The 26,199-nt window shown below is 41.7% G+C and overlaps 1 protein-coding gene across 12 annotated transcripts in view; it reads right to left on the reverse strand.

Annotated features, from left to right (window-relative positions):
- The window catches only part of NEDD4L (NEDD4 like E3 ubiquitin protein ligase), a 406,323-nt gene that overhangs the window by 69,678 nt on the left and 310,446 nt on the right, over positions 1-26,199 (reverse strand). For 11 of the 12 annotated variants that reach the window (XR_006101806.1, XM_042448263.1, XM_042448262.1 and 8 more), the window contains 3 exons: positions 19,029-19,160; positions 15,106-15,225; positions 11,069-11,269 (listed from right to left, as the gene is read on the reverse strand). Coding sequence is in view for 11 of the 12 variants with exons in the window: in XM_042448263.1 (XP_042304197.1) it covers positions 11,069-11,269; positions 15,106-15,225; positions 19,029-19,160 (453 nt within the window). In the remaining variant the exon portion in view is untranslated. The remainder of the gene's footprint in view (positions 1-11,068; positions 11,270-15,105; positions 15,226-19,028; positions 19,161-26,199) is intronic. The other variant, XM_042448260.1, reaches the window with a different exon arrangement.

Raw genomic sequence — 26,199 nt, forward strand, 5'->3', positions numbered from 1 at the left:
ACCCCCACACGGCCCACCCCCCCACACCCCCCAAAAGGGAGAGGAATTCGGAAAGGTCCAGGAGGGTCTTCTCAACAACCTCCCCCTCCCACACCCCCCCCCCCCCATCCCAACCACCTCCTAAGGGCCGAAATCCCCCCCCACGCGAGCCCCGCACCCACACAAACCCTCCACCCACACCCCCACCCCACCCCACCCCACCCCACACACCCCAAACAAACACAACCCCACCCCCACACCCCCACCAACCCACGCACACCCAACCAACCCAAACAACACAACCCCCACACCCCCCCCACCCCCCACCAACCCCAACCACCAAAACCACCCCCCACACCAACCCAAATAAAGGCCTCCCCCCCACCCCCCCCCACCCACACCAACCCCCGCCACAACACAGAATCACACACAAACAAACAACACCCCCACATAAAACCGCCCACCACCCCCACCAGCCGAAAACCCCCACACCCAAACACACCCCCCAAACCCCCAACCCACGACCGCCCCGAAACAACACCCAACACCCAGACCCACCCCCACCCATCACCCAACACAACACACACCCCCCCAACCAACCCCCCCACCCACAACCCCACCCCCAAACACCCCCCCCCACCACCCCCCCAAATCGCAGACCCCCCGGCACACCCCCACCCACACAACCCCCCCCCACCACCAGCGAGACACTACACCCCCCCCACGGCACAACCCCCACCGGACACCAAACCAACCCAACCCCACCAAACCCCCCCACCCCACCCCCCCCCCCCCACAACCACCCACCCCCACAAACCCCCCCACACACCCCACACCCCCCCACCATCAACCCCCCAACACCCCCAATACATCCAACCCCCCCCCCCCCACCCCCCCACCCCCCACCACCACAAAGACACAACGACCGGAGGGGGAGCTCCACCCCCCCCCCCCACACACAACACCCCCCCACCCCCCCAGGACCACGCAGAAACCCCCCGCCCTCCCCCCCCCCCCACACCCCCCCCCCCCCCCCCTCCCCACACCACCCCCCAGCCCCCCCCCCCCCCCCCCCCCCCCCCCCCCCCCCCCCCCCCCCCCCCCCCCCCCCCCACCCCCCCCCCCCCCCCCCCCCCCCCCCCCCCCCCCCCCCCCCCCCCCCCCCCCCCCCCCCCCCCCCCCGCACCCCCCCCCACCCCCCCCCCCACCCACCCCCCGCGCCCCCACACCCCCCCCCCACCCCAACCTCACCCTCCCCACCCCCACGCCCCTACCCCCCCTCTCCCCCCCCCCCCTCAAACCCACACAACCCAACTCACCCCGCCACCCAGCCCCCCACCCCAACAAGGCCCCCACCGGCCCCCCCCCCCCCCCCCCCCCCACCCATCAGGAGGGGAAGAAGTGGTTCCATCCCCAAAGCGTGATTTCAAAGAAAGTACCAGCCATCTGTTGCTGCCTTTTGTTTTCTCTAGATGACCAACAGAACAATCCTATTTACCCCCAGTTTTCTAGTATCTCTGGGATTCTGCCAGGAGATAAAGTTAGAAGTGACACGGCCCTGCTGGAAGATTAACAAATCACCAATTTGCGGAGACAGACGGGAAGAATGCGCTAGCTTTGTTCCTCAGTTTGAATCAAGCTCTGCCAAAAAAGCAAATATGCAGGAATTGCTGCAGAAAAAGCAAAAACTAAAGCACTGCAAAAAGAATGAAACAATACCTATTGTTCATGGCGGGGGGGGGAGGCTGTGTGTATTCAAGTGTGTGGCAATGCAATGGTGCCGATACTCTTATTTTCTAATTAAGTACTTGCAAAGACGCAGCAGGACACTTGATCAATACTTTGCCAAAAACCTCTCACGATATTTTTGATTCTTCTTTTAAAACCATATTTCATTTCCTATCCATTCTTTGGGGGGGTGGTCAATGAAAATCTGAACGTCTTTCTCTTTGAGTTGGCATTTCTGACAACATGTCAGCAGGTGGGAAGGTAACCCTTTCAGAACGAAGGAATTAGAATTGGGGTGGGTGGATTTCATGGCCTGCAGTGGTGGTGGGGGATAGGCAAGAAGATGGGGAGATTTTTGCTTTCTGGTTTGGTCACTTAAAAGTAGGATTTTGAATCTGCCACTGCAAGATTCCACCCAGAAGAATGGCTGGACTTAATACCTGCACAAATACGAAGTGCAGTACTTAATGTTGAGAGACAATACCGACAATCCAATCTGGACGCCTTGCGTTTCTTTGATTCCATTACAAGTGCAGGGATGGTGCTCTGGCCTAGGGAGCAAGTGCCGCGGAAGATAAGGTGCTAGCTAGCAGTGACCTAACAAATGTCAGATGGAAAGTCTTCTGCCATTCGCCCAGTTGACATCGGAACTTAAGAATGTAACTGAGATTTTTTAATCAAGACTTACCGGAAGCTAGTTCAGAGCTGTTATTTTTTTATTATTCATCTAATAATTAAAGAATACCACCTTTCTAGCACAGTTTATTTTCCTTCTGATTAATGGATAAAATAATTCTATTTTAATTAAAATGGTTTATGGCAGTCTTTCCCGTTGGTTTACAAAGCACAAAATGCAAGTTCTGCGAAGAATTTGTGTCTCGAAACGAACTGTCTCAACTCCGAAGTTACAACTACACCAAGATGGCTTTTGCTGGGAGATTTTTAACCACCATTTTCAGATACCTACATATACTTACGCAATGTCTACAGAAACATGTGAGGCCTCTTCATGTATTGGTCTATAGTTCCCCTCAGCCCACACACAGCATAACAACTGAGCATGATGGGACGTTTATATTTACCAACATCTGGAGGTCTACATTTTCTCTATCCCTACACTATGGGGGAAAATACCACAATTTCAAAAATGCTGAGTTAGAGGAGTGTATTGGCTCTGTATCCCTGCTTCTAAATGGCGAAACTACGTCAGGGCTACCTGGCTTGAATATCTCCATTTTAAAATAGTGTCCAGCTTTGTTTTCAGAACATTAATATATTCATGTCATTGCATGTCCATTATCTCGCCATTCTGACAACACCCTGCAGAAGGTCAGTTATGTAATCTGAAGCTGCAAAATGTGACACTGAAATTGCAGAGAACAAGGATTTTTTCTAAGGCCACCTACAGTTGTAACTAAGAGGAACTTGACTGATAGTTTTTAGTCATGCTTCATGCTTTTTCTTAGTATCCCAGTTTTCAGTGCTCTTGTCGGTTCTCCTATCTTCCTGATAGCATACACATGCTGTCTGTCTGTTCTAAATGTGTTGGGTCATACTACGAATGGGATGAGAAATAAAAACCTCCGGAAGACAAGTACTGGAACACACCCGCTACCGTTACCCTAGTGAATGATCCATGAGGCGAGAAGAAAAACAAAGGGAACCATTTGCTTTCCTGGCCAAATGACATTTCGGAGCAAATCTGAGGTGGGGGGGAGGGGGGCATCAGAAGCAGCTTCTTTTTCATGCACGACGAACGGAAGCCCTGTGTCCATAAAAAACACTATGTATTTGTTCGGCTTGGGTGTAAATGGCACTGATGGCTCCTTTTTGAAAGTCAAAACATACTAGTAAAATTTCTTATATCGTTAGCCCCATTTTTATTTGTTGTTTTATTTCACTACTTCCAGGGCCATTTTGAGATTTTTTTTCTTCAGCTTTGGGCCAATTTCTTATGTTTTAAACTTAGGTTTTTTTAAAAGGACTCTAAGTAATGGAAATATTAAGTATGTAATGCACTTACTTACTGCCTTACCGTAAGTCATTTCGGAATTCTAATTTAGCAACCTATGGCAACCAACTTATTTCCAAAATTGTCCTATTGTATGGTAATGTTTTCCTTTCAAAAGTAATTTTCCAGTTTGTTCTGGCACTAAATAGGCTACAGTATACTGATCTTGTCATCTTGCTTTCTTTTAGATAAGGGCTGTAACTCAGCGGAAGGTCTCGTTTCCAATCCTTGGGATTTTCAGAAGAGCTAGCGAAGGACAATGTCTAAATCCCAGGCACAACCACTGATTATCCGAGTAGGGACAGTAAGTGTTTTGACCAAGAATCTACATCATGTAAAACCAAAACAAACAATATTTTAGTAAATATTTTTTCAGCAGGTTAATTTTAGATATACAGTTTTGTTATTTGATGTATTTTTAGATATTTGGTAATGTGTAAGATGTAGTCACTTGGGCTCTTATGGGGGTAGGGGGAAACCATATAATAAATAAAACAGCTTCCTGTGCCTGTCCCTCAGGTGTCTTTGGACACTATGTGGGAAGACCATAAATGAGTTTATCGGGCTCCCAGCAGAGATCTGTGGACATGGAATACTTTTACCTTATTTTTTTTTTTTTTTTTTTTTCCTTTGAGCTTGCGCTGCCTGAATTCCGTTGTGGTCAACAATTACTTTCAACAAAAACTCGCCACATCCTTGCTCCAAGTCTTATCTTTCCTTTCCGGAGCCGAGGGCTGTTTTTAATTTGACGGTTCCAGGTTGGCCCATAGCATCTCCACTTAAAACAGATCTTCTTGGTCGCAAAGTTGTGAAAAGCCTCTGTGTAACAGTGAGCTGACTGCTGAGCGCAGGAAAGACTTCCCCATATGGTACCCTTCTAAGATTTTAGACTACAGTTCTATCCGCCCACGGAACCCTGGTTATTGGTCAGGGATGATTCGCGTTTCGACCAACTTCCAATGCTGAGAACAGCGACCTCAGATGAAGCCATGCCTGCTCGTATAGGAGCTTGTTAAAGATCCTTGAGGGCGCTTCCCCGGTTTGTGCCTATTTTGTGTTTCAGACTACAAAATCAGCTTCACCAGCATGAATAATAGAAAATGTTCATGGGTATGATAGCCTAAAAACTTTTGGAAGGCACAAAGTGTCTCTGGAAACCAGATTATTGGGGAACTACACTGTTCTTCTATTTGGCTAGATGGAAAGCAGCCTTCATCTTCAACTTGATGTGGCCACTAAAAATGTTCTCAGAGGTAGGCATTGCAGTGTCCCCCACTGAAATTCGAGGCTCATTTACACATGAAAGTTTACACAAAAAAGCAGAGTTATTTAACAGCCTGCGCTGATAATCTTTTGAAATTATCATTCAGTCTAATGAAGGTGCTATTCTTCCCTGTGATTAAAGCTGTTTATTGCTTTTCTTTTGGTCGTAGTATCCAAAACCAGAGCCAATGCTGCAATTACAGTGCTTTACCTTGAAACTTTGCTGCTTTCGTATGTTGTTATGCTATCTCAATGGGCTGTCTTTACAACCAACAAATGAAGTTGACTGGCACTTCAAAAATGCTGCTAAGAAGGCTCAGGGAACCTATTCTCTCACAGGGAAGCTTTTACCACTAGAAACAAACCATGTGACACCATTCACGCCAATCTGCTCCTGCATGTAGCAGCTAGAGATGCCTTTGTACAAATGTGCAAATGGAGCTTACGGGGAGGGGACCCAAGTCATGTGGTTTAAAGCCAGCTTTTTGATCTCAGCGTGCACGGGAATTTCCGCGTGGATTTCCTGTAACCAACAAGAAGCTGCTGAACGAACATGCAACAAGGCTATTCAACCACACCGCATTTACCCCATCAACGCCGCTTCATCACTCAGTTCTTAGCTTCCGGAGAAAGCAGTTAGGATATCCTCTTGCTACCATATATTTTACTTTTCCTTTAATCCACAAGCGGTTGTAGAACAGAATGCTTTTGAAATCCTTTACAGCTAAATTTTTACACTTTAATTCACATATACAAGTTAATCACCAGTCAAAATAGGTCTGTAGTGGGCGAAAGGTAGAGGACACATTAAATACATAAAATAAACTAAAATACGTTCACAGTACTCCTGTGTGACTGTTCAGGCTAATTCTCCAGAAATATTAATTAGCAATACATGATGCCTGTTCCTACTGATTAAGTAAATGTTTTGTTTACATTTTGGCGAAATCCCTACCACTTTTATAGTAAACATATATCCTTTTAGATCACATGGGATTACACATAACTGGGACAAGTAGTCATTGGTTTTTGTGTTTCTCTTCTATTACTACTACTACTACTAATTAGAGTATATTTATTTCTATCCTCCTTTCCCCCAGGACTGGGGCTCCTCGCGCTTACAATGATTACAAAAATAAAACTGTCAAAAATTCACACGACAGAAAAGTTACCACTGAATTTAATTATCTTTGCCATGTTAAATCTACCTAACTTAAAACACCAACACCAGCACAACAAGTAGCAATATTAGCAATTCTGTAAAATGGGCTACATCATCACTCATAAATGCCTGTTAGTCTTTGCTTGTCGCCAAAACAGACCAGTCAACTCCCTCTGGGAAAGGAGTCTCATGAGGCCTGGAGGCCACCACTGAGAAGGCCCTCCCTCTCATGTTCCATGAGATGCCCCTACCTGTGGACAGTGATGTGCGACAGAGAGAAGTGGCCTCCAATAAGATTTCAGAGCCCCCAGCGCTGTTCATAAGGGGACATACAGTCCTTACACAATAACCTGGACCTGCATTCATAACCAGCCACGTTTGCATTGCTGCCCGGAAATGGGGACTGGCATCCAGTGGAGTTATGCTGACAAGGGGTTGTGTGAGCCTGTAGACATAAAGTAGTTGTCAGACTGGCAGACCCTTCTTTTTTTCATTGTATGGAGCAGTGGGGACGCACCTGTGAGGCAAAGAGATGTTTGAAGAAACGGGGCACCTGGATGAGAAATATATGAACAGTGTTTTAAAATACTATTCTTTTGACAGGGAATGTTCTCGTTTGTACTTGTCTTTTCAGTCCATGATCCATACTAAGGTGTTGTGGGTGTGTGTGGTGTGTGTTTGTGTGTGAGGAGAGAGGAGAGATGGAATTTGTATAGCCACCATTTTTTTCCATTTCTTCTCAATCCCCTCCAAGTGACAATAGAAGTGAAACAATTTTTTCACATTTTGAGATGGATTGCAGAGGAAAATTGAGGGAATTTGGGCTTGCGGTTCCTAGGGGGTACAGCATTGGTAGCGGCCGGAAGAACATTGGCCTGATCTGAAAGTCCTGCCTCTGAAGTACATTTTCCTTGTTATATTTAAAAGCACTCCTTGGTACATTGTTCACAAAAATTACATAATCAACCCTGTGTTTCTAATGTGGTGCCTTCAAGCGCTGAAAATTGCACAGTTGTGGGTTATGAAATTGGGAGAGGGAGTTCCCCATGACAAGAGGTCTTGTTACGTATGTCAATCCAAACTATTCTGCATTGTTAACCATTGGACATCGTCTAAGCCTTCATGAGTTAGCAGATCCAAGAACACTGAAAGATTTTGAAAATGGTACCTGGACAAGTTCAGTCTGCTTCTCTTAAATTTGTTGTTGTGTGCCTTCACGTCATTTCTGGACTTATTGTGATTCCTCTAGTGAACCTATTCATGGTTTTTTGTGCAGTTTGTTCGGGCAGGAGGTTTTGCACTTGCCTTTCTCTGAGGATGAGAGGTGTGGGACTTGCCTAGATATCCAGTGGGTTTTCCTCCGCCTATGACTGAATCCCGTCTCCTAGTATCATAGTTGAACACTCAAACTCTAACACCTGCTGTCTCTCACTTCATACTCTGTTATACGTTCGAATTTCGGTCAAAAAATTGACCCAAAAAAACTGCGTCGACTCTCACAGGTCATGTAAGTACCTGTATCTGAATCTTATTAAAAGGACTCACATCCCCTGGTGAAAGGAAGAGTATATGTTGTCTTGGCAGCACTCTACTCACTCTCTATCCATCCGTCTTAAGTGTGCGCACAAAGAGTAGTCTGCTGTATTTTGTAAGGTTTTTTTTTACAGTCGGCCCTTGGTATATGCAGGGGATCCGTTCTGGACCCCCCCCCCGATATACAAATCCCGTATGCTAGTCTCATTGTCCTCATGGCGGCGCGCTGTGCATGCGCATAGCCATTGGACAACTTCCCCTCCCCTCCCCCCCAACTCTTTCTTTCCCTCCCTCCTCCCTCTTAGCTTTTTTCACTGCTGCACCGCCCCTTGCCCACGCTGGGGGCGCCCGTGGAGTTTTGGGTCCAAGGAAGCCTCTAGCCTGCCACACGGCCTTATGGGGGTGCGGCGGCAGTGGAGGAGAGGAGGTGGGGATGAGCCCTGAGGGCTCCTGGCTCCTCTGCGCCGGCTGCCAGCACTCTGCCCGAGGCCTCCAGCCACCACCCGGCCCTTGCACAGAGTCGGCCGGGGCATGGAGGCTCTGGAGTTGCTCCTCGGCCTCCCACCCATCTGGCCTCCAACCCCGTCACCTGGGCCCTGCGGAGGTGGGTGGCAGTTGTGGGAGGAGGCGGGAGGCCTCTGGCGTGGTCTTCCGCCTCCTCTCTGCCACCGCACCTCAATGCACGGACTGGGTGCAGGCTACAGGCTTCTTGGCCTCCAAAACCTCCACCCGGCCTTTCCCCCAGCTGTGGCCGAGGCACCGCCAGCCGTGGCTGCAGCGAAGCGTTCCGGTGAGAAAAAGGTAAGTAAGAAGGAGGGAGGGAAAGAAAGAGTTGGGGAGGAGAGGGAATTGTCCCCAATGCAGTGCACGTGCACACGTGCCCACATTGGAACATCTTCCCGGATTTGCCATGTGCGTATGCTGAATCCGCGCATGGCAAATCCGCGTATAAAGAGGGCCAAGTGTACATTGTTTTTCGTTGCTTCATCCTTTAGTTCTTTCCTATGCCTCTAAGTTTTGCCTTGACTTTTCATGAGTTGGGAATGGGTTAGTGATGTTTTAATTGTTTGTTTGCCTGTTGGCACCGCTGTGATCTTTGGAATAGCTATAGAATAAATTATATTATTATATTATTATTATTATTATATCAAATCAAAAATTTTCGTCCAAAAACTGGCCCTCGACTTATACATGAGGTCGATTTATAGTTGAGTATATATGGTAAACATCTTTCCTTTGGGCCATTACCAACATATTTGTGTATCAATGGATTATTTTGGAGTATGAAGACATACCAAAATGCACATCCTCTTTCAATTCTAATAACTGGGGAAATAAGCAAACCCAAGAAAGCCAGCAATAAAACACTTGGAGGGAAGAGGATAAACACTGCATGACCACAATCTTAGGAGATGTTATTAAGAAAACGGAGAAATAATGACTGAAATGTAGACATTAACATCCCAGAGAAGTTATTTGTCTTTCACTTGATAATGTCAGACAAAATAAGAACTCAATAAATAGACCCGAAAAAAACCCCAAAGTTTTGTTTACTTTGCCTAGATAAAGCAGGTGTACCTGTTCAGATAACTGCTTACAATTCATTTACAGCGCTTAAAATAAAGGTTAATAATAATCATAATAATAATAATAATAATAATAATAATAATCATATAATTATCTTATTATTATTATTATTATTTTAGGAATTGTTTCATGTGAAGAGAGTGAGTGCTATACATTAATAATTCCCTAACTCCCAACCTAAGCCTTCAATTTATAATTCAATCAGACAGAGACATGAACTACCACAGCCAGAGTACAAAACAATCTCAAAATGTACTCTAAGGTTTCTTGGGAAAAGAATCTGTCATTAGACTTTAATATTACTTTAAAGCATCATGTCCAGTGACATATTTATCATCGGCAAAGACGATGAATTTGGATATTTTCAGTACACAGCAGTTTCAAGATGTTGATAGTTCGGAAAGACAAATATTACAGACTGGAAGTATAGTTCTTTGTAGTATCACTTCACTTTTGGAACTACCTCTCTGAAGGGAAGTCTGCCTAGCTTCATCCTTGCTGAACTTCCATCAGACAGGCCAAACTACACTCTTCCGTATGGTTTTGGTTTTTAAAACTGCCTTTAAAAATTGCTTTTAATCTTTTAGAACAATGTACTGTCTATTTTATTGTACATCACTTTGGACAAACCTGGGAATGGAAATGTCATTGACCAACACATTTAATAAAGAAAGAAAAAGAAAGAAAGAATAAAACAAGTGCCCTAATAATTGTGTGAAAGAAATCTCTGGGAGAAGGTTTGCACTGCTCCTGGAGTATTCTGGCCATGAATCTGCCCCAAATTCTCCCATTACCTGTGCATTCTGGAGTGATGTGTGGTAACTGTTTACACAGCATCTCACTATGCCACTCTGTGCCACAGGTCATTCCCTCTGAGGCCAGAAGCAAGATGGCCAGCATCAATCGTATGGCTAGTTACCTCCCTATGACTTCAGTGGGAGTGACACATGCCAGCAGAAGCAGGTGGCACAGTGGGATGCTGTATAAACAGCTGCCTGGCATTGCTCTAGAGTGCTCCGGATTTCCTTGGAAGATCTGGAGCAAATGGTGATATTTTCAGTTTCGATTTAATGCATGGAATGGTCCTGATTTGCTGCAGAACTGCCCTTCCCATGTGAAAACAGTCCAGCCAAATTGGGCCTTTGATTCTGTGTAGTGAAAACAAGGTGATGTGAGGGTGGATGCAAACTGGTTCATTTGGTACATGTAGATATGCCTGTTAAAATATATTTCTAAATTGTATTGAAAATGTTCAGATGTGTCAATGGTTAACTAAGGTTTAAAATGGTTCCTGTTGAAGGCCAGAAAGCCTAGGCCTGGAAGAACAAGTCTTCAAGGACATGTGCTGAGACATAATATAAACAAATGTATTATTGTTATGGTCTTGTGTAGTATGGTGACTTCATGGGAAAGAGGTGTGTCCACTTGGTGGGTAAGATGATCTTGTGAGAGAACAAAGACTGATGTCACATTCGAGCTTCTAGCATGGACTCTGAAATAGTATAGATGTATAGTAGCCTGCTGTAAAGTGTAAATAGCAACAAAGTTAATAAACCCTCATTTGAGTGAAAATCTGTGTGGAAGTTACTTTGATCCTGAGTAGCTGAGAAGACTGCATCTGTTCCAGTTGGTACCAGTTCAAACCACCGGCAGCACGAGACATCAACAATCCCAAAGATCTTTTTCTCTAACAATGCCCTAGATCAACATCTATTGAATCAGACTATTTAAAACAATGTTTCTCCTACCTTCATATGCTTTCTAGTCTGTAATGCTAAAAATCATGCAACTGAGATTCATCTTACCCATGTAGTGGTCTTTGTGTTATGGTCGATGAAGAAAGGTCTGCCGTTAGGTGCTATTCGCATCTCCCAGCCAGGAGGTAAGAAGCTTTGTGTCAATTTATGCTGTGGTTTTGGAGAATTATAGGGAGAAGGCTGTGGAGATTGTGGATTAGAAAGGGTGTCCTTCACAGCTCTTCGTACTGGAGACTCCTTCAGAAGTCCCTGTGGAAAGGTGCAGCATTGAGAATCACAACTAGCACTTGATATTGGGACACGAATGACACTGGGTAATATGACCTGCACATTAGGAATAAAAGAAATAAAGTGACATACATAATCACTATCACTATCTTGCCAGGAAATAAGCTATACTGCCTTGACTTTTATAATGTATGTGTGCACACACAGTGTTGTTCTAAACTGACTGATAGGACTGGCACCTCAGTACAGTGCAGTCTAATGTTGGAACAGTTTGGCTTAGACAGAAGTATGCACCTCCTTCTGCATGAGCTGAGAAACAATCCAGGAATCCAACACTTTCATCATCCCCCCTCTACCTCAAATGCAATGCCAGAAAATCACCCAGAAAATCACAGCATAGATACTTATCATCAGAGCATCAGGCTGCTTTATTTCAAGAAGTGTAATGTCTCACTTGAGTGCAATTTTAACTCAACAGTGAAAGAACAGAAGATGAAAATAAAATAAAAACAAGATGATAGCACAAAGGAAAAAAAACACAGGGTTAGGTAGATTAAACCCTTAGAAAGTTACTGTTGAAAAATCATGAATTAAGTTACAATTTCAACCCTGTCCTCAAGTAACTGCTGATATTATTGCAATTTTAAAACTCCTAAATTTCTTATTATTTGAAAATAACACAGACTTTTGATTAATTTTTTAAAAAGCCAAAATGCTCTAAGCCACTCACTGTGGTACAAAACCCATCTAAGCATTGTGGCTGCATGTCTTGGTAAAGACAAAAAGTAATCAAAACAGTTACAGTTTCACTTCAAAAAGAATGATGTTATCCCTTGTTACATTGCAATATTAGGTAGGGCTTGATTATTCCCAAGAGGATTTAATTATTCAAAAGTGGTTATTTGTAACTTTGGGTTGCAGGCTTTGAGTGCCAGGCCTATGAAGCCTCCTTTCCAGCCCTTCACAAGAATCATCGAACCATGCAAATATGTTTTACTTGATGTAATGTGGAGGTTATATGCACTAGAGAAGACTTCACACTAAAGTAAATCATATAAGATATGAAGAGGAACACAAAATGGAAAATGAAGATGAAAGGGAACAGTAAGCACTGCTAAGGGATGCACATGGATAAATGTGTGCTTGGGAGAAAGACATGCATAGTGGAAATGTAGAACATTGTTTATTTTGTTTATTAAGTATATGCACATCCCATCTTTCATCCACCATGGGACTGAAGGTGGAATCATAGGGTTTCCTGGTAGTTTCCCATTCAAGAACTGATCAACAAGCAGAACTGGTTAGCTGTTGGATACATCATATGCCCTCAGCCACGCCCCAGTCTCTGGAGATATTAAAGTATTTTGCATGTGTTCTTTATCTGGAGTGCAGAGTGAATATTTCTCAAAATATACTGATAAAAACAATAAGAGGACTTACATGTGGCGAAACAGAGCTTCTAGTTATGGTTCATTTCCTGGAGGTTAGGATAGATACATAAACCATCTCCTGGAGATGACTTATTCAGAGAGTTTAGGGAGTCGTGGGGAATGTGGGTCTGTATAGTATAGACATAAGCCTCTTTAAAAACTTTCTTTATGTGGGTTGTCCCTAATAAACAAAGCTGCTTGCTCTGTCCATTATCTGCTAACACATATTCTTAAAAGTTGCAAAACATTTACAACAAGCTGCCTGCTATTTTGTTAATTTTTTGTGCCTTCCAACTGTCTGTCAACTAATGCTAACACCATGAATTTCATAGAGTTATCTTGGCCAAGGAATATTTCGAGGTGATTTGTAATTGCCGTCCTCTGAATATAGCCTTAAGCACCTGGTATTCCTTGGTGGCCTCTCTTCCAAGCACTAACCAAGCTTGACCCTGCTTACTTTCTGAGATAAGGTGGAATCTGGTGTTTAGTGTCTACTTAATGAACAGTTAAATGGAGGAGTCTGTGTAACAGGCAAACTGTATGTTTTCTAACTGCTTATCTTATTAATCAACATAACATGAGCTATGATATTTAAATATTTGGTACACTTGAAAGTCTTATCTCATGACAAATACTGCTATATATATCATTACAACCCTTGAGCATCATTTGTGACAGTCAGTTACACACCTTCCAGGTAGTATGCTCTAAAAAGAATGAGACTTGCATCTGAGTAGACATGTATATGATTTCATTGCACATTACTAAAAAGTAAAATATAGCACTTTACTTTTTGGCTATCACTAATCTCAATGTGACATTACAAAACTACGTACAGTACAGAAATGACATGATTGTACAGAAACACCAAAACACTTTCTCTAGCTACTAACTTAAAAAAATGAAAAAAACCAAACACAAAACCCAACAATGAAATACTGCAGCAGACTGAGGAACACAGATGAAATAAATGCAATAATAATGACAATGAAGGAGCAGAGTGGCCAGAAAATGGACATGTTCAGAGGTTACAGAGTTGAAGAGATTTGAGCAATAAAGAATTTGAACAATAGAAGAATTAACATAAAAAAGTCTATTGGATCAAACAAAATGCCTGTCTGGTCTAGCACTGTTTCCACAGCAGCCAGCCTGATGGCAATAGGAAACCCACATGGAGGACATGAATGTAATAGTACCCACTGGCTCATTGTTGTTGTTATGTGTCTTCAAGCTGTTTCTGACTTATGGGAACCAAAAAGCAAACCTATAATAGAGTTTTCTTGGCAAGATTCAGTCAGAAGAGGTTTGCCGTTGCCCTTCTTTCTAGGCTGAGAGACTGTGGTTATTTAAAGTTACTCAATGGGTTTACATGGCTGAGCAGGGATTCAAACCCTGGGTTCCCAGAGTCCTAGACTAACATTCAAATCACTGCACCACACTAGTTCTCCGTCACTCATGCTCTCTAGCAAATGATGCTTTCAGAAGTATATGGGCCTTGACACTGGAAGTTATATATAGCTCTCATATACATTTTTAAATAAAAGATTTAAAATAAAATCTTATGAGAAATATTCCTCTTTAAAAAGGGAAATTAGTTTACTTGTGGACAAAGATTTTCAGCAAGAGAGAATGCTGTCTCATGCAAAGACTGAATATTACAATCTCACAGCCTCCCATGGTCCAGAGCCTTTCAGATACATTGGATTACAACACAACTCAGTGTGGGAAGCTGGCCTTTGTTTCCTGCTCTTTGAGCATCAGGCCATTTGCAGCTAATATTAGATATTCAAGCGTGAACATTTTGCACCTCTCCTTTCTTCTCTTACAAGTATATATGGAATGCAGCCATGCTACATTTTTCAGTGAACAAATAAACCTTCTCGAAACTCTTAAGCCCAGCCTGATAAGTGATACTGAAATAAAACAAGCATACAGAAATGAAAAACAACAACATAACCTCAAAACAAACAGAAAGTAAATCTAAACAGATTTTGAACAAGATGTTGAAAGAAAAAACAAAACAAAAAACATTTAGTCTTTCTCATTTTTTAACAAAATAAGTATGGGGCGTTTTAAAAAAGACCTTGTACAATTTCTAAGAATATTTCTAAATAAGTGGAAGAAGTTGAGTAATTGTAGAATGTATCTACTATGAGGTTAATACAGCACGTTGCTTGGAAGAATATAGTTGACAGGAAACATTATTAAATCTCAAACTATAAGGCATGAGAACTGGTCAGAACAAAAACGTGTAATGAAACAAAACAGATAGCGATAATTGATGGGGCAAATATGATTTTTTGAGGCCCAGAAGAGCTACTGCATAAGGACAAGCTGACTGGAAAATGGAAAAAATTAACAATGAGATGGACAGAAAGTGAATCCAAGAAGAAGTAAATACTTGTTAATTGGGAAAGAATGTCTCACCTCAAGTGGTGCAGATAATGTTACTGTGGGAGAACTGAGGCTACGAGGCCGTCTTATCTGAGGTTCAGTTAGATGATTGTTACTGTTTGAGGTTGACCCAGTTGCACCATCTTCGGCAAGCTATTTTAGAGGCAAACACAAGTTAGCTACATGTTATGACTTTCCTTGATGGAAGCTGAGCTACTTCAAGGTATAATATTTTCAAAATGTACAACTGAGAAAATTATAAGAAATGTTTTCAATAATGCATTTTTATCTTTTCAATAATGCATTTTTATCTATGAAAAACAACACATTGTCATAGACTATATTCTACATAAGACTGTACAACTATTTTGTCAAACTAGGTGGGTAAAGCATCTAGATAATGCAGCTTAGAAGGGCCCAAACCTTCTATGATTTTGTAAAGCTAGAGTGTGCAACTTGAATGTGATTTGTCTAACCTCCATGGTCTAAAGAGTTCAGCACATGGATTAGGGGCTCTCTCTTTTCTCCTCCTCACTGTTTGAACAGTTTCTGAATGGTGGTACCTTGACTAGCTCATATAGTATTAAGTAACAGGAACAACAGCTTAACCAATTCATGTTTCTTCCTTTACGAGCTATAGTATACCTGTCAAAACTTTTTAATGTCCTGATGGTCCAATTAGATGATGTAGCTCTTGTTACCTGAGAATGTAGTTGCTTTGCACATGCCAGTTTATTACTGGTACATCTGACTTCTACTTCACCCTTCCCATGTAGCACCTGACTTTTTGCAGTAGCAGCAAAGAACAAGCAAGTTGCAGTGAAAGAGGTTGCAGTACCACAGCAAAAAAGCTGGCATCTTTGTAGGGTGAGCAGATTAATGGTAGTGATGAGAAGGGCTGGCTCCATAGGTCATAGCAATGGAATTTATTCACAACCTCTTGGCTAGACTGCTCCTCTGTCATATGAACAGTAAGTTTTTGGAATACTTCCAAAATGACAGAATGCCTGCTGAGTACTTTCTTTTATTATTGTAGGCTCCTTCTTGATGACCCATAAAAAATTCCAGCAACTTCTGAACCTGGATACTTCTTCATGCACTTGTCTTCTTCCTGCATTAATCTCCTAGTCCAGGCTGGCTCATATACTTTTCATTTTATTTTTATTCTTATATGGCTTAAACAATTCACAGACATTGATGTTATTTGCAGGCAAAGTAAACTGGGTTCTCCTTAAACCAAAATCCAAAACCCACCCATTTTTATCAGTATTTATGGGAAATCCTGGTCAACGTAAATAAAGTTTAATGTGACCACTGTGGAATTATAACTAAGGCCACATGAGGCAAATAACATCTCTTGGGTTAATATCTACAATAGATCACACTGAAAAACTGTAACTGAACTTGTTGCCAACTGTCCATAGAGCATACTTCAGACAAAGAGGGGCACAGAAAAGGACTTTTCTGGTTATAAGTTAGCATATCTTCATATTACAATGAGTCAAACTTATTCCTGTCTTGAATGTAGTAATAATAATACTAATAATAAATAAATTTTATTTGTATACCGCTTTTCCATAGATCAAAGCGGTTTACAGACCATATAAAAACCATTAAGAACACCTCATAAAAATAGATAAAATCCACTACTACAAATTATACAAATTCTGAACACAATCATTCAACAGGGTAAGGCAGAAAATAGATGGGAATGGGAATACACAGCTTCATTTTACAGGGGGGAAGGCTTGACAAAAGAGGAAGACTTTGAGCCTCTTTTTAAATGTTACCAGGGAGGTCACAAGACGGAGCTCCTCGGGGAGACCATTCCAAATTTGTGGGGCTGCCAATGAATAGGCCATCCGGGATGTAGAAACATGTTTGGAAGATGGAATTTCCAACAAGTTCTTCCCGGATGATCTGAGTGTGCGGGGCGGATTATATGGGGAGATGCGGTCCCTCAAGTAACTCGGGCCCAAGCCATGTAGGGCTTTATAGGTAATAACCAACACCTTGTATTGTGCTCGGAAGCGAATAGGCAGCCAGTGGAGATCTTTCAGATTAGGTGTTATATGGTCAAACCTGGATACACCAGTGACCAATCTGGCTGCCATGTTTTGTACTAGTTGAAGCTTCCGGGCTTGGTGCAAGGGTAGCCCCATGCAGAGCGCATTACAGAAATCTAGACGAGAGGTTACCAGAGTGTGTACCACAGTTTCAAGGTCCCTTTGGCCCAGGTAGGGTCGCAGTTGGCGTATCAACCGAAGTTGATAGCAAGCACTTCTGACCGTCACATCTACTTGAGATGTCAACTGCAGAGACGAGTTCAGAAGTACTCCTAAACTGCGAACTTCGTCCTTTAGGGGAAGTGTGACCCCATTCAGGACAGGTGGAACCTATCACAAGCACTTCCGTTTTCTCTGGATTCAGACTGAGTTTGTTTTCCCTCATCCAGCCCATTACTGACTCCAGGCAGGCGTTCAAAGGAGAGACGCCATCCTTAGTCACTGCATCAGTCAGAGAGACAGAGAAGCATATTTGGGTGTCATCAGCATACTGATAACACTGCGCCCCGTGTCTCCGGATGATCTCTCCCAGCGGTTTCATGCAAATGTTAAACAAAATGGGGGACAAGATAGCTCCCTGAGGGACACCAGATGTAAGTTCCCTCTTAGAGGAGCAAGTGTCCCCCATCTGCACCATCTGGAATCTGCCCGAGAGGTAGGAACGGAACCACTGGAGCGCAGTGCCCCTGATACCCAACTCCTTTAGGCATTGCAGAAGGATACTGTGGTCAATGGTATCGAAAGCCGCTGAGATGTCCAAAAGCACCAACAAGGTCACACTTCCCCTGTCAATGCCCAGACGGAGATCATCGACTAAGGGGACCATGGCAGTCTGAACTCCAAATCCCACTTTGAAGCCAGTTTGAAATGGGTCCAGATAGTCGGTTTCATCCAAGACAGATTGGAGCTGGAAGGCAATTGCTCTCTCGATGACCTTGCCTAAGAAAGGCAATAATGAGACCGGCCTATAGTTGTTCCTTATCAGGAGGTCGAGGGAGGGTTTTTTAAGTAGCGGTTTGACTATCTCTAGTTTTAAACTAGATGGAAATTTTCCCTCCCTGAATGATGCGTTAATTATGCGCTGCAATAATGAGGTTACCACATCACCACCCTGGGTGGTCAGCCAAGAAGGGCAGGGATCGAGAGAGCACGTTGTCTTCCTAACACTTCCAAGAAGCTTGTCCACTTCATCGGTATGCACAAACTCAAAGTGATCCAGTTTAACAGAGTCCACGGAAGCTCTGGACACCTCTTCTATTGTTTCTGATGAAGCGCCAGCGTCGAGATCAGCCCTTATCCGAGAGATTTTATCTGCAAAGAAGTTGTTAAAATCGTCACAGCAGGCCTTAGTTGTTTCTAAAATAGGGTTCAGAGCGGGAGGAAGCTGAGTCAGCTCCCTAACCACCCTGAACAGCTCTGCTGGACGTGACTCTGCAGACGCAATACGTGCAGCATAGAAGGAGTTCTTTGCTGCAGCTATTGCCACTCCATAAGACTTCAAAAGAGCCTCATGGAGTGTCTTGTTGGATAAGCGCTGGTGTCTCCACCAGCTGCGCTCTAGTAGTTGCGCGGACTGCTTCATTTCCCAGAGATCTTCCATATACCAGGGTTTCTTATTAGAAGCGAGCCGGAAGGGACGCTTAGGAGCAATACTGTGTATAGATGTCATTAGAATGAATGTAGATGTCATTAGAAAGCTGAGTAAGGATTACAATGCAAACCTGGCCGGTTTGAAGCATGCTTTAACTGGTATTCTGCCTTAGATAGTATATATCCTATCAGGTAGAAGCAATTGCCCTCATCTTGAAAACTAACACGATGGTGCAACAGAACATGACTCTACATACTGTCTATGCTCCAAATGTTTTTGCAGGATAGCAAGGTTCATACCTGCATAATAGGCCGAGTCCAAGTTGTGGTTCGGTTGTTATGATTGACATAATAAGTACGTCCCTTAGCATCTTTCCTCTCTTCCCAGCCCGAAGGTAAGCCCGGTGTAGTATGTACATAGGCCACTGATGGCTGTTTATGTAAGAAATTACCAAAGCGTTACTTTGCAATAGGGATATTCTCACAACCAATGTTTTATAATAGTTTAACTGGAAGATATCTTTTCCTCTATGACAAGGTCACTTTCAGACATATAAGGTTTGATTCATCAATGTTCGCATGATTGTGAAGTCACAAGTTGTACTGTACTGAAATCAGCAGAGACTACAAACATGTCCGGGGTGACAAAAGCAACTTAATCCTTGTTGAAGATGTAATTTGTTCATTAAAGACAGAAAATAGGAAGAGAAGACTATAATAAGACTCGACAGAATAAATACAAAGAAGAAGTAGTAGTAAAACAAATTATGTTAGTCTCTTTGACTAGCAGTTCTTTGAATCATGAATAATGTTTGATTCTATTTCGTCATCTTTACTGGCCTCAGGAAAAAAAATGTCAAAAACAAGCCCTCTGTGATCCATCGTTACATAACTTGTGAGTAAAACCTGCTTTACTAGGGTGATGAACTGTATAGCTCTGAATCAAAATTTACTGGTTAACAACCAACAAACTTTCAGATGTATCAATCCTGGTGTAAATGAGATTTAGAACGATCTGAGCATACTGCTTTATTTATTGTAATATCTCAGCTGTCTTGCCCTGCCCCCATTTTATTCACATAACAACACATAGGTTAGGTGAACAGCCTAGAAGCCACTCACAGTAAACTTTGGAGATAAGTGTGTATTTGGATCTGGATCATTTGTCGTTCCCCCCGCCCCAGTCCCAGTCATCAGTTTCCCACTGTCTCGCTTTGCTGGCAACTTAAAGATGAAACTAAGGAGTTTATCGCATGTACTTTTCAGCCTAACCCGGGCACAGGATGGGATCAGACTGGAACAGGAGGAAACGGGTTTTAATACACACAAAATTGCTGCTGTGCTGCCGCCCGACCATCACCCATCACTCAGCCGTGCTCTGCAGGCCAATTTTGGTGGTATGGAAAGCTTCTGTGGTAGCAAAGTCGCCAGGAGAAGCACAGATGGGGGATGAGAGATGGCTGAGCGGCAATGCAGCAGCAATTTTTGTGTGCAATAAAACCCATTTTTCTCCATTCCAGCCCAATCCCATCCCGTGCTTAGATTCGGCTGAAAGGTGCATGCAATAAACTCCTAAGAGCCAATGTTTACTGACAGTATGAGAGACATCAAATATCTAAAATTGCCTCATGAATCATGTGTAGAGAATGCAGAAGCATCTACTGCATGGCCATATGGTAGGACACTTTGACACAAAAAGCACTGCCCACTAACTCTCACAAGACCTCACTGAATCCTAATTCTGTATATTCCCGCACTGCCAAAATCTCTTCCACAACTATGAAAAACAGAAAATGGAATTTCCTGAATGTAACATTTGTCTTGTGTATTTGCACACTGAATCTAGAGATAAAGTGGAATGCTCAGAGTAGAAACAATTTTCAACATTAGCAAATAGGATCTACAAATTGTTTATGTAATACAATTATTCCTAAATTGCCATGTGCCATGAGATTTTGTTTAGCAACAAAAACAAACTCTGCAATCATACTGAAGGTTTCACAGTTTGTGAACATTTTCCTCTGTACTTAGAAATATATTTCATAGCTTTGGAGAAGTTATTGTTTAGACTCCCAGAAATCACCAACCAGCTGGCAGTAGTATACTGGAAGCTGTAGACAAACAATTAACTTGTATGTATGCATACCCACATATATAACTGTACAGACTCTTGTCTTTCATGAGCTGACAATGCATACTCCAATTAATGAAGACCTACAATGCAATTCATATGGTAGCCTTTTTTTAAAATTTTATTTTTTAAATTATTTCACAATTATAAAACATTGCTTACATCGAATATCAATAGAAAGACACATGGATTATCTACAAGATGTCAAAAGGATAGAAGTCCTTGTTGGGCTGAACATCCCTAAAAATCCACAAGAAATTTCAAACATTTACAGGGAAATAAAAGAGGAAAAATAAAAAACTGCACAATCCACAAAATATAGCTCATAAATCCTTGTTATATATCCGTTAATAACTTCCTGAAGTCGTCACAAAAGTTGATTCTGTTCAACCTAATTTTATCTAACTTATTCTCTATACATAACAAATTAGTAAACTTAATTACATTGTCATATAACCGTTCATTTTAAACTCTTACCTATATGAGTATCCCAGGTCTAAGAATATTTTTTTCAAATTTCTACATTAGTTACTGCTTCCTTTTACCCATTTCTGGTTACATATTTCAAAGATAGGAAACCATTCTTCCTCAGTTTGCTCAGTGTCCTTGTTGTTTAAAAGAGCTGTTAGATAATCCATGTTTCTCATCTCTATTACCTTCAATAGCCAATCTTCTACCCCCGGCATCTCATCATCTTTCCATTTTTGTGCTATTACCATTCTAGCCGCAGTGATCAAATACAGTAAGATTCTCCAGTGTTTTCTTTTGAACTGTAAAGGCAACTTGTTAAGCATATTTAATAGATAAATTTCGGGTCTTAGTTCAAATTTTGTTTGAAACGCTTCTTCAATAATTCTATGTATTTGTTTCTAGATTTTTTTAAATTTCGTACAGTGCCACCACATATGAATCCAAGTACCTATTGCAGAGTTGCATTTCCAACAGTTCTTTGATCTTAGGTTGTAAATCTTTGCCATTTTATTTGGTGTCAGGTACCATCTTTGCTCCATCTTAAGATAATTTTCTTTTAACGTCTGCGATCGAGTAAACCTCTTTGTTCTAGTTCTTGCATATTTCCAACTCTCAAGATCAATAATCCTTCCACAGTCCGTCGCCCACTTAATCATAGCCTCTGAAATCAGGTCTTCTTCCTGATCGAGTTCTTGAAGTATTTTATAAATTTTGGCCACTTTTTTTCTCTTTTTCTGAGATTATTAAGTCTTTTAATTTAGTCTGCTTTCCTCTTATTTCAAAGGTTTTGGAATCTATTTTAAATCTTTCATTTAATTGAACGTATAAAAGCCAGTGTATCTTAGGGTCCATTTGAGAAAGTTCCTGGACGGGTTTCAGTTCAAATTTGTTTTGTTCATTCAAAAATAAGATATCTTTATATTTGAGCCTTATGTTTAGGGATTTCCATCTTCCTAGAAACGCTTCCTGTGGAGAAACCCATAAAGGAATCTTTCTAAATAGTCTTTTCTTAATTTTAAGCCAAATGCGAAGCAGTGACCTTCTAATAACATAATGGTTGAATTCCTTGTGTACCAATGCTTTATCATACCATACGTATGCATGCCAACCAAATCTGTTATCATGACCCTCTAAATTCAGTAAGTCTTCATTTTCTAATGTTATCCATTCCGATATCCACTCAAGAACATTAGCTTGATAATATAAATTTAAGTCCGGGAGGCCAACACCACCTTCATCTTTAGATTTAGAGAGACTTCTCCATTTAATTCGTGGCTTCTTGTTTTCCCAAATAAAATCTCTAATATCTTTTTGCCAAACTTTTAATGGAGTATCACTGCTCAATATGGGAATGGTCTGAAAAAGAAAATTAGCAATTCATATGGTAGCCTTTAAGAGTGTCAGATGACTCTTGGTAGTTTTGCCACAATAGATTAAACATGATTAGTCATCCAGTGTATAAAAAGAGACACCCCTTATTCTGTCAGAATATTTCTACTGATATTCCTTTACTGACTTCAAATGTTGTTCTGTTTTTTTTTTTTAAAAAAACATACATTGATGTCCCTGATTTTCCAGGTATCTCAGGTTCTTGTAGTTGTTACATAACTTTATCAACCCAATCAGATTATTATAGTTGATGATCTTTCCAAAGAAATACAAGTATCTCTGGCTGCATCCACATTGCCGAAATAATCCAGTTTGACACCACTTTAACTGCCATGACTCAGACCTATGGAATTTTGGAAATTATAGTTTGTTTTGGCACCAGAGCTCTCTAATAGAGAAGGCTAAATGTCTCAAAAAACTACGTATTCCATAGTACTGAGCCATGACTGTTAAGAGTAGTGTCAAACTGGATTATTTCTGCAGTGCAGATGCAGCCTCTAAATGATAGCTCCAAACAGTTGAAAGAAAAGTGAGATAGTGAGAAACACTTATGTGATTCCTGAAATAGTTTCAATTTAAACTGTAGGTACACAGTTGAACACTGTTTTGAAATTTTCATGAAGAGATAGGCACAAAGTTACTCCTTGCTTTGTAAAAGAGGAGTGAACACACTACAGAACACTACAGATGGAGGCTGCATCACTCAGGTTTCAGCTTCTCCAGAGCTCCTCCAGAATTCAAGTGTGCTATCACAGCTGCCATTTTCAGCAACCACAACTCATGTTGTGTCATTCCTAGATACTTTTTGGACTGTTTTTCTTTGCTGGAGTTCTTCTTGTTTTGGGGAACCCCTTCCCTCAACACAGCATTTTAAAATGTTTTCAAGAGGGATGTTATCACTTTTTCTGTCAAAAATACTGGGTCCAAAATTGAATTTTTGGAGGAGGTGCTTGGGGCTGGGTCAGTGAGGATCCCAAGGGCATCACTGGACCACACCTATATGCAACTCTTTGTGGAAATGGCATATAGTTATTGGCTATATATTAATGCCATCTGCTCCACTTTGACTAGTCAGTTGAAATAAATAAATAAATGACAAGCTCTTGACCAGCAAACATGAAGTGGGAGCCCTGGTGGTGCAGTGGTTAAATGCCTGTACTGCAGACACTCACTCAAAACCATAAGGTTGCGAGTTCAATACCAGCGAAAGGGCTCAAGCTTGACTCAGGCTTACATCCTTCTGAGGTCGCTAAAATGAATATCCAGATTGTTGGGGGCAACTAGCTTACAGTTGTAAACCTCTTAGACACTGTTAGTTCAGTATGAAGCGGTATATAAATGAAGCTGTTTTGTTTTTTGTTTGGAGAGGGGCTATTAGGCGGGAAACAACTACACCCACTACACTAGTATACTGCTAATCCCGAAGTGGCTGACACTGAGATTTGAAACAGTATTGTCTAAAAAGATAAAGAGTGGGGTCTGTCTCTTCTTCCAACACCTTGTGAGTCAACTTTAACCCCAGGAGTCAACAGCAGCATAAAGATATATGGAGATGGTGTCTTGCATTTGCCACTGTATTGTGTAAAATCAGTGTTACCTTCCCTAATAAGCATTGGCTATGGAATCTATTTTGGACATTAGTTCCTCTATACTAGGGATACAGAGAGTGGTGATCCATGGACTGGTGCCAGTCTGTGCTCTACTGACCGTTTGTGATAAGTTTCCAGAAAAGAAAAAGAAAAAGTTGTAGTGAAGGGGCACAAATATGACACCAGTCCCTGGCACACTGGGAGGGAAAACCCTACAGTTTAAAAAGCACTGCTCTATACTACAGTATTAACCAAAAAGTTAACACAATTTATATCTGGATTCATTCCACATTTCAAATCTATGGCATAATGTGTTAAGTAAAGTCTTAATAGGTGTGATGGGAAAGAAAGGAATCAATATAATTGCCTAGAATTTACAAGAAAGTGATTCTTTGCTATTCAAATAAGTGGCAACTCAGACTTTTAATATATCAGAGTATTTATAAACTCCTTGGGACACAAAGAATGAAACCATATTTTAATGATTAAAATTGTTCCTAGTACATTGTTTCCCCTTTTCCCACAAGTATAGAAACAAATTCGCCTTAGAGTCACCACGTAATTCTTTCCGTTATTATATTTAATGGAAAGGGGGGAGGGGAATGAAATAAAGAATGAACAAGTGCAAATATGCCAATTCATAGAGTGCACAATACAATTTTTAACTTGCTCTTCAATCTCAAATCTTTCTCATTAAAATGCAACCAAATTACAGTTCTATGATTTTTAAAAATAAATGTCCTTTATATATTTTAATGCTGCTGCCATTGTTAAGAGTATTCTATAAAGCAACAATATGCAACTGATGCTTTGATTGTGAGTTCCTACATGGTTGGGGTTTGGACTGGATGGCCCTTGCGGTCTCTTCCAACTCTATGATTCGATGACCTTGGAGGTACGCTTCTTTTTTTTTCCTTTTTCTTTTTTTTAAAAGTCCTCTCCAAGACTGAAAATGGCCCCTGTGTCCAAAATGTGGTTAAATCATCACCTCCTTTGTCCTCTAGAAGCAGTTGGGGCCAAAAGACATGTTTTTAAAAGCCCCAGCCATCGATCAGAGGCACACAAAAATGGCCCTGAGGAATACATTTGACTCATAGGCAGTACTTTTTCCACTCCACAATGCATTTGTTTCTAGAAGCCAAGCTGGAAAAAGAACACACTTCTGTAGTTTATGAAGACCAACATCAAAATGTTGCAGAGAGCAACTTACAACCTGTGACATAGTACAAGTCCAAAATCATTTTCTATGCCCATCACTGCTTCCTGGACTTCCTTTTTTTTATCCTTCTCGTAAGCACTGGAGATCCATCCATGATTTTGCAGGGCACTGTGCAATGCTACAATGGTGGGGAGCCTCTGTTAGAGCCCCAGCAACTGCTTCTCCTCTTTAGGCTTGTTTCAATGGCAAGATTTGTTCAGAGGTGATTTGCCATTGCTTTCTCCTGAGGCTGAGAGACTGTGACTTGCCCAAGGTCTTCCAGTGGGTTTCATGGCTGAGCAGCAATCAAACCCTGCTCTCCAGAGTCATAGTCCAATGCTTAAACCACTATGCCATGCTGGCTCTCTTTTACAACTTACAAAATGTGCAGAACTACTTCCAGTTACTTGGAAAAGAGCTTATGTAAGAATCTATAAACAAAGATATGACAACATTTTTCTCCGCAACCACAAGATCTTTCCTATTGGTCTCAGGAGGATTTGCACAATTTGCAAATTGCACAAATTGTGTTAATTGCATAAGTACACTAATTGCTACTTTCTTGCCTGGCATTTTAATAACTCAGAGCCATTGGATGAGCTGTTTGCATAGTTCTGATCAATCAGTCAGCCTTTCTGTGCTTGATGCATGTGTGCACTTTGTTTCACAAAAGAGAAGACCCTATTTATCAAC

Source organism: Sceloporus undulatus, chromosome 2, assembly GCF_019175285.1.
Source record: "Sceloporus undulatus isolate JIND9_A2432 ecotype Alabama chromosome 2, SceUnd_v1.1, whole genome shotgun sequence".
In the NCBI taxonomy this organism is placed as follows: domain Eukaryota; kingdom Metazoa; phylum Chordata; class Lepidosauria; order Squamata; family Phrynosomatidae; genus Sceloporus; species Sceloporus undulatus.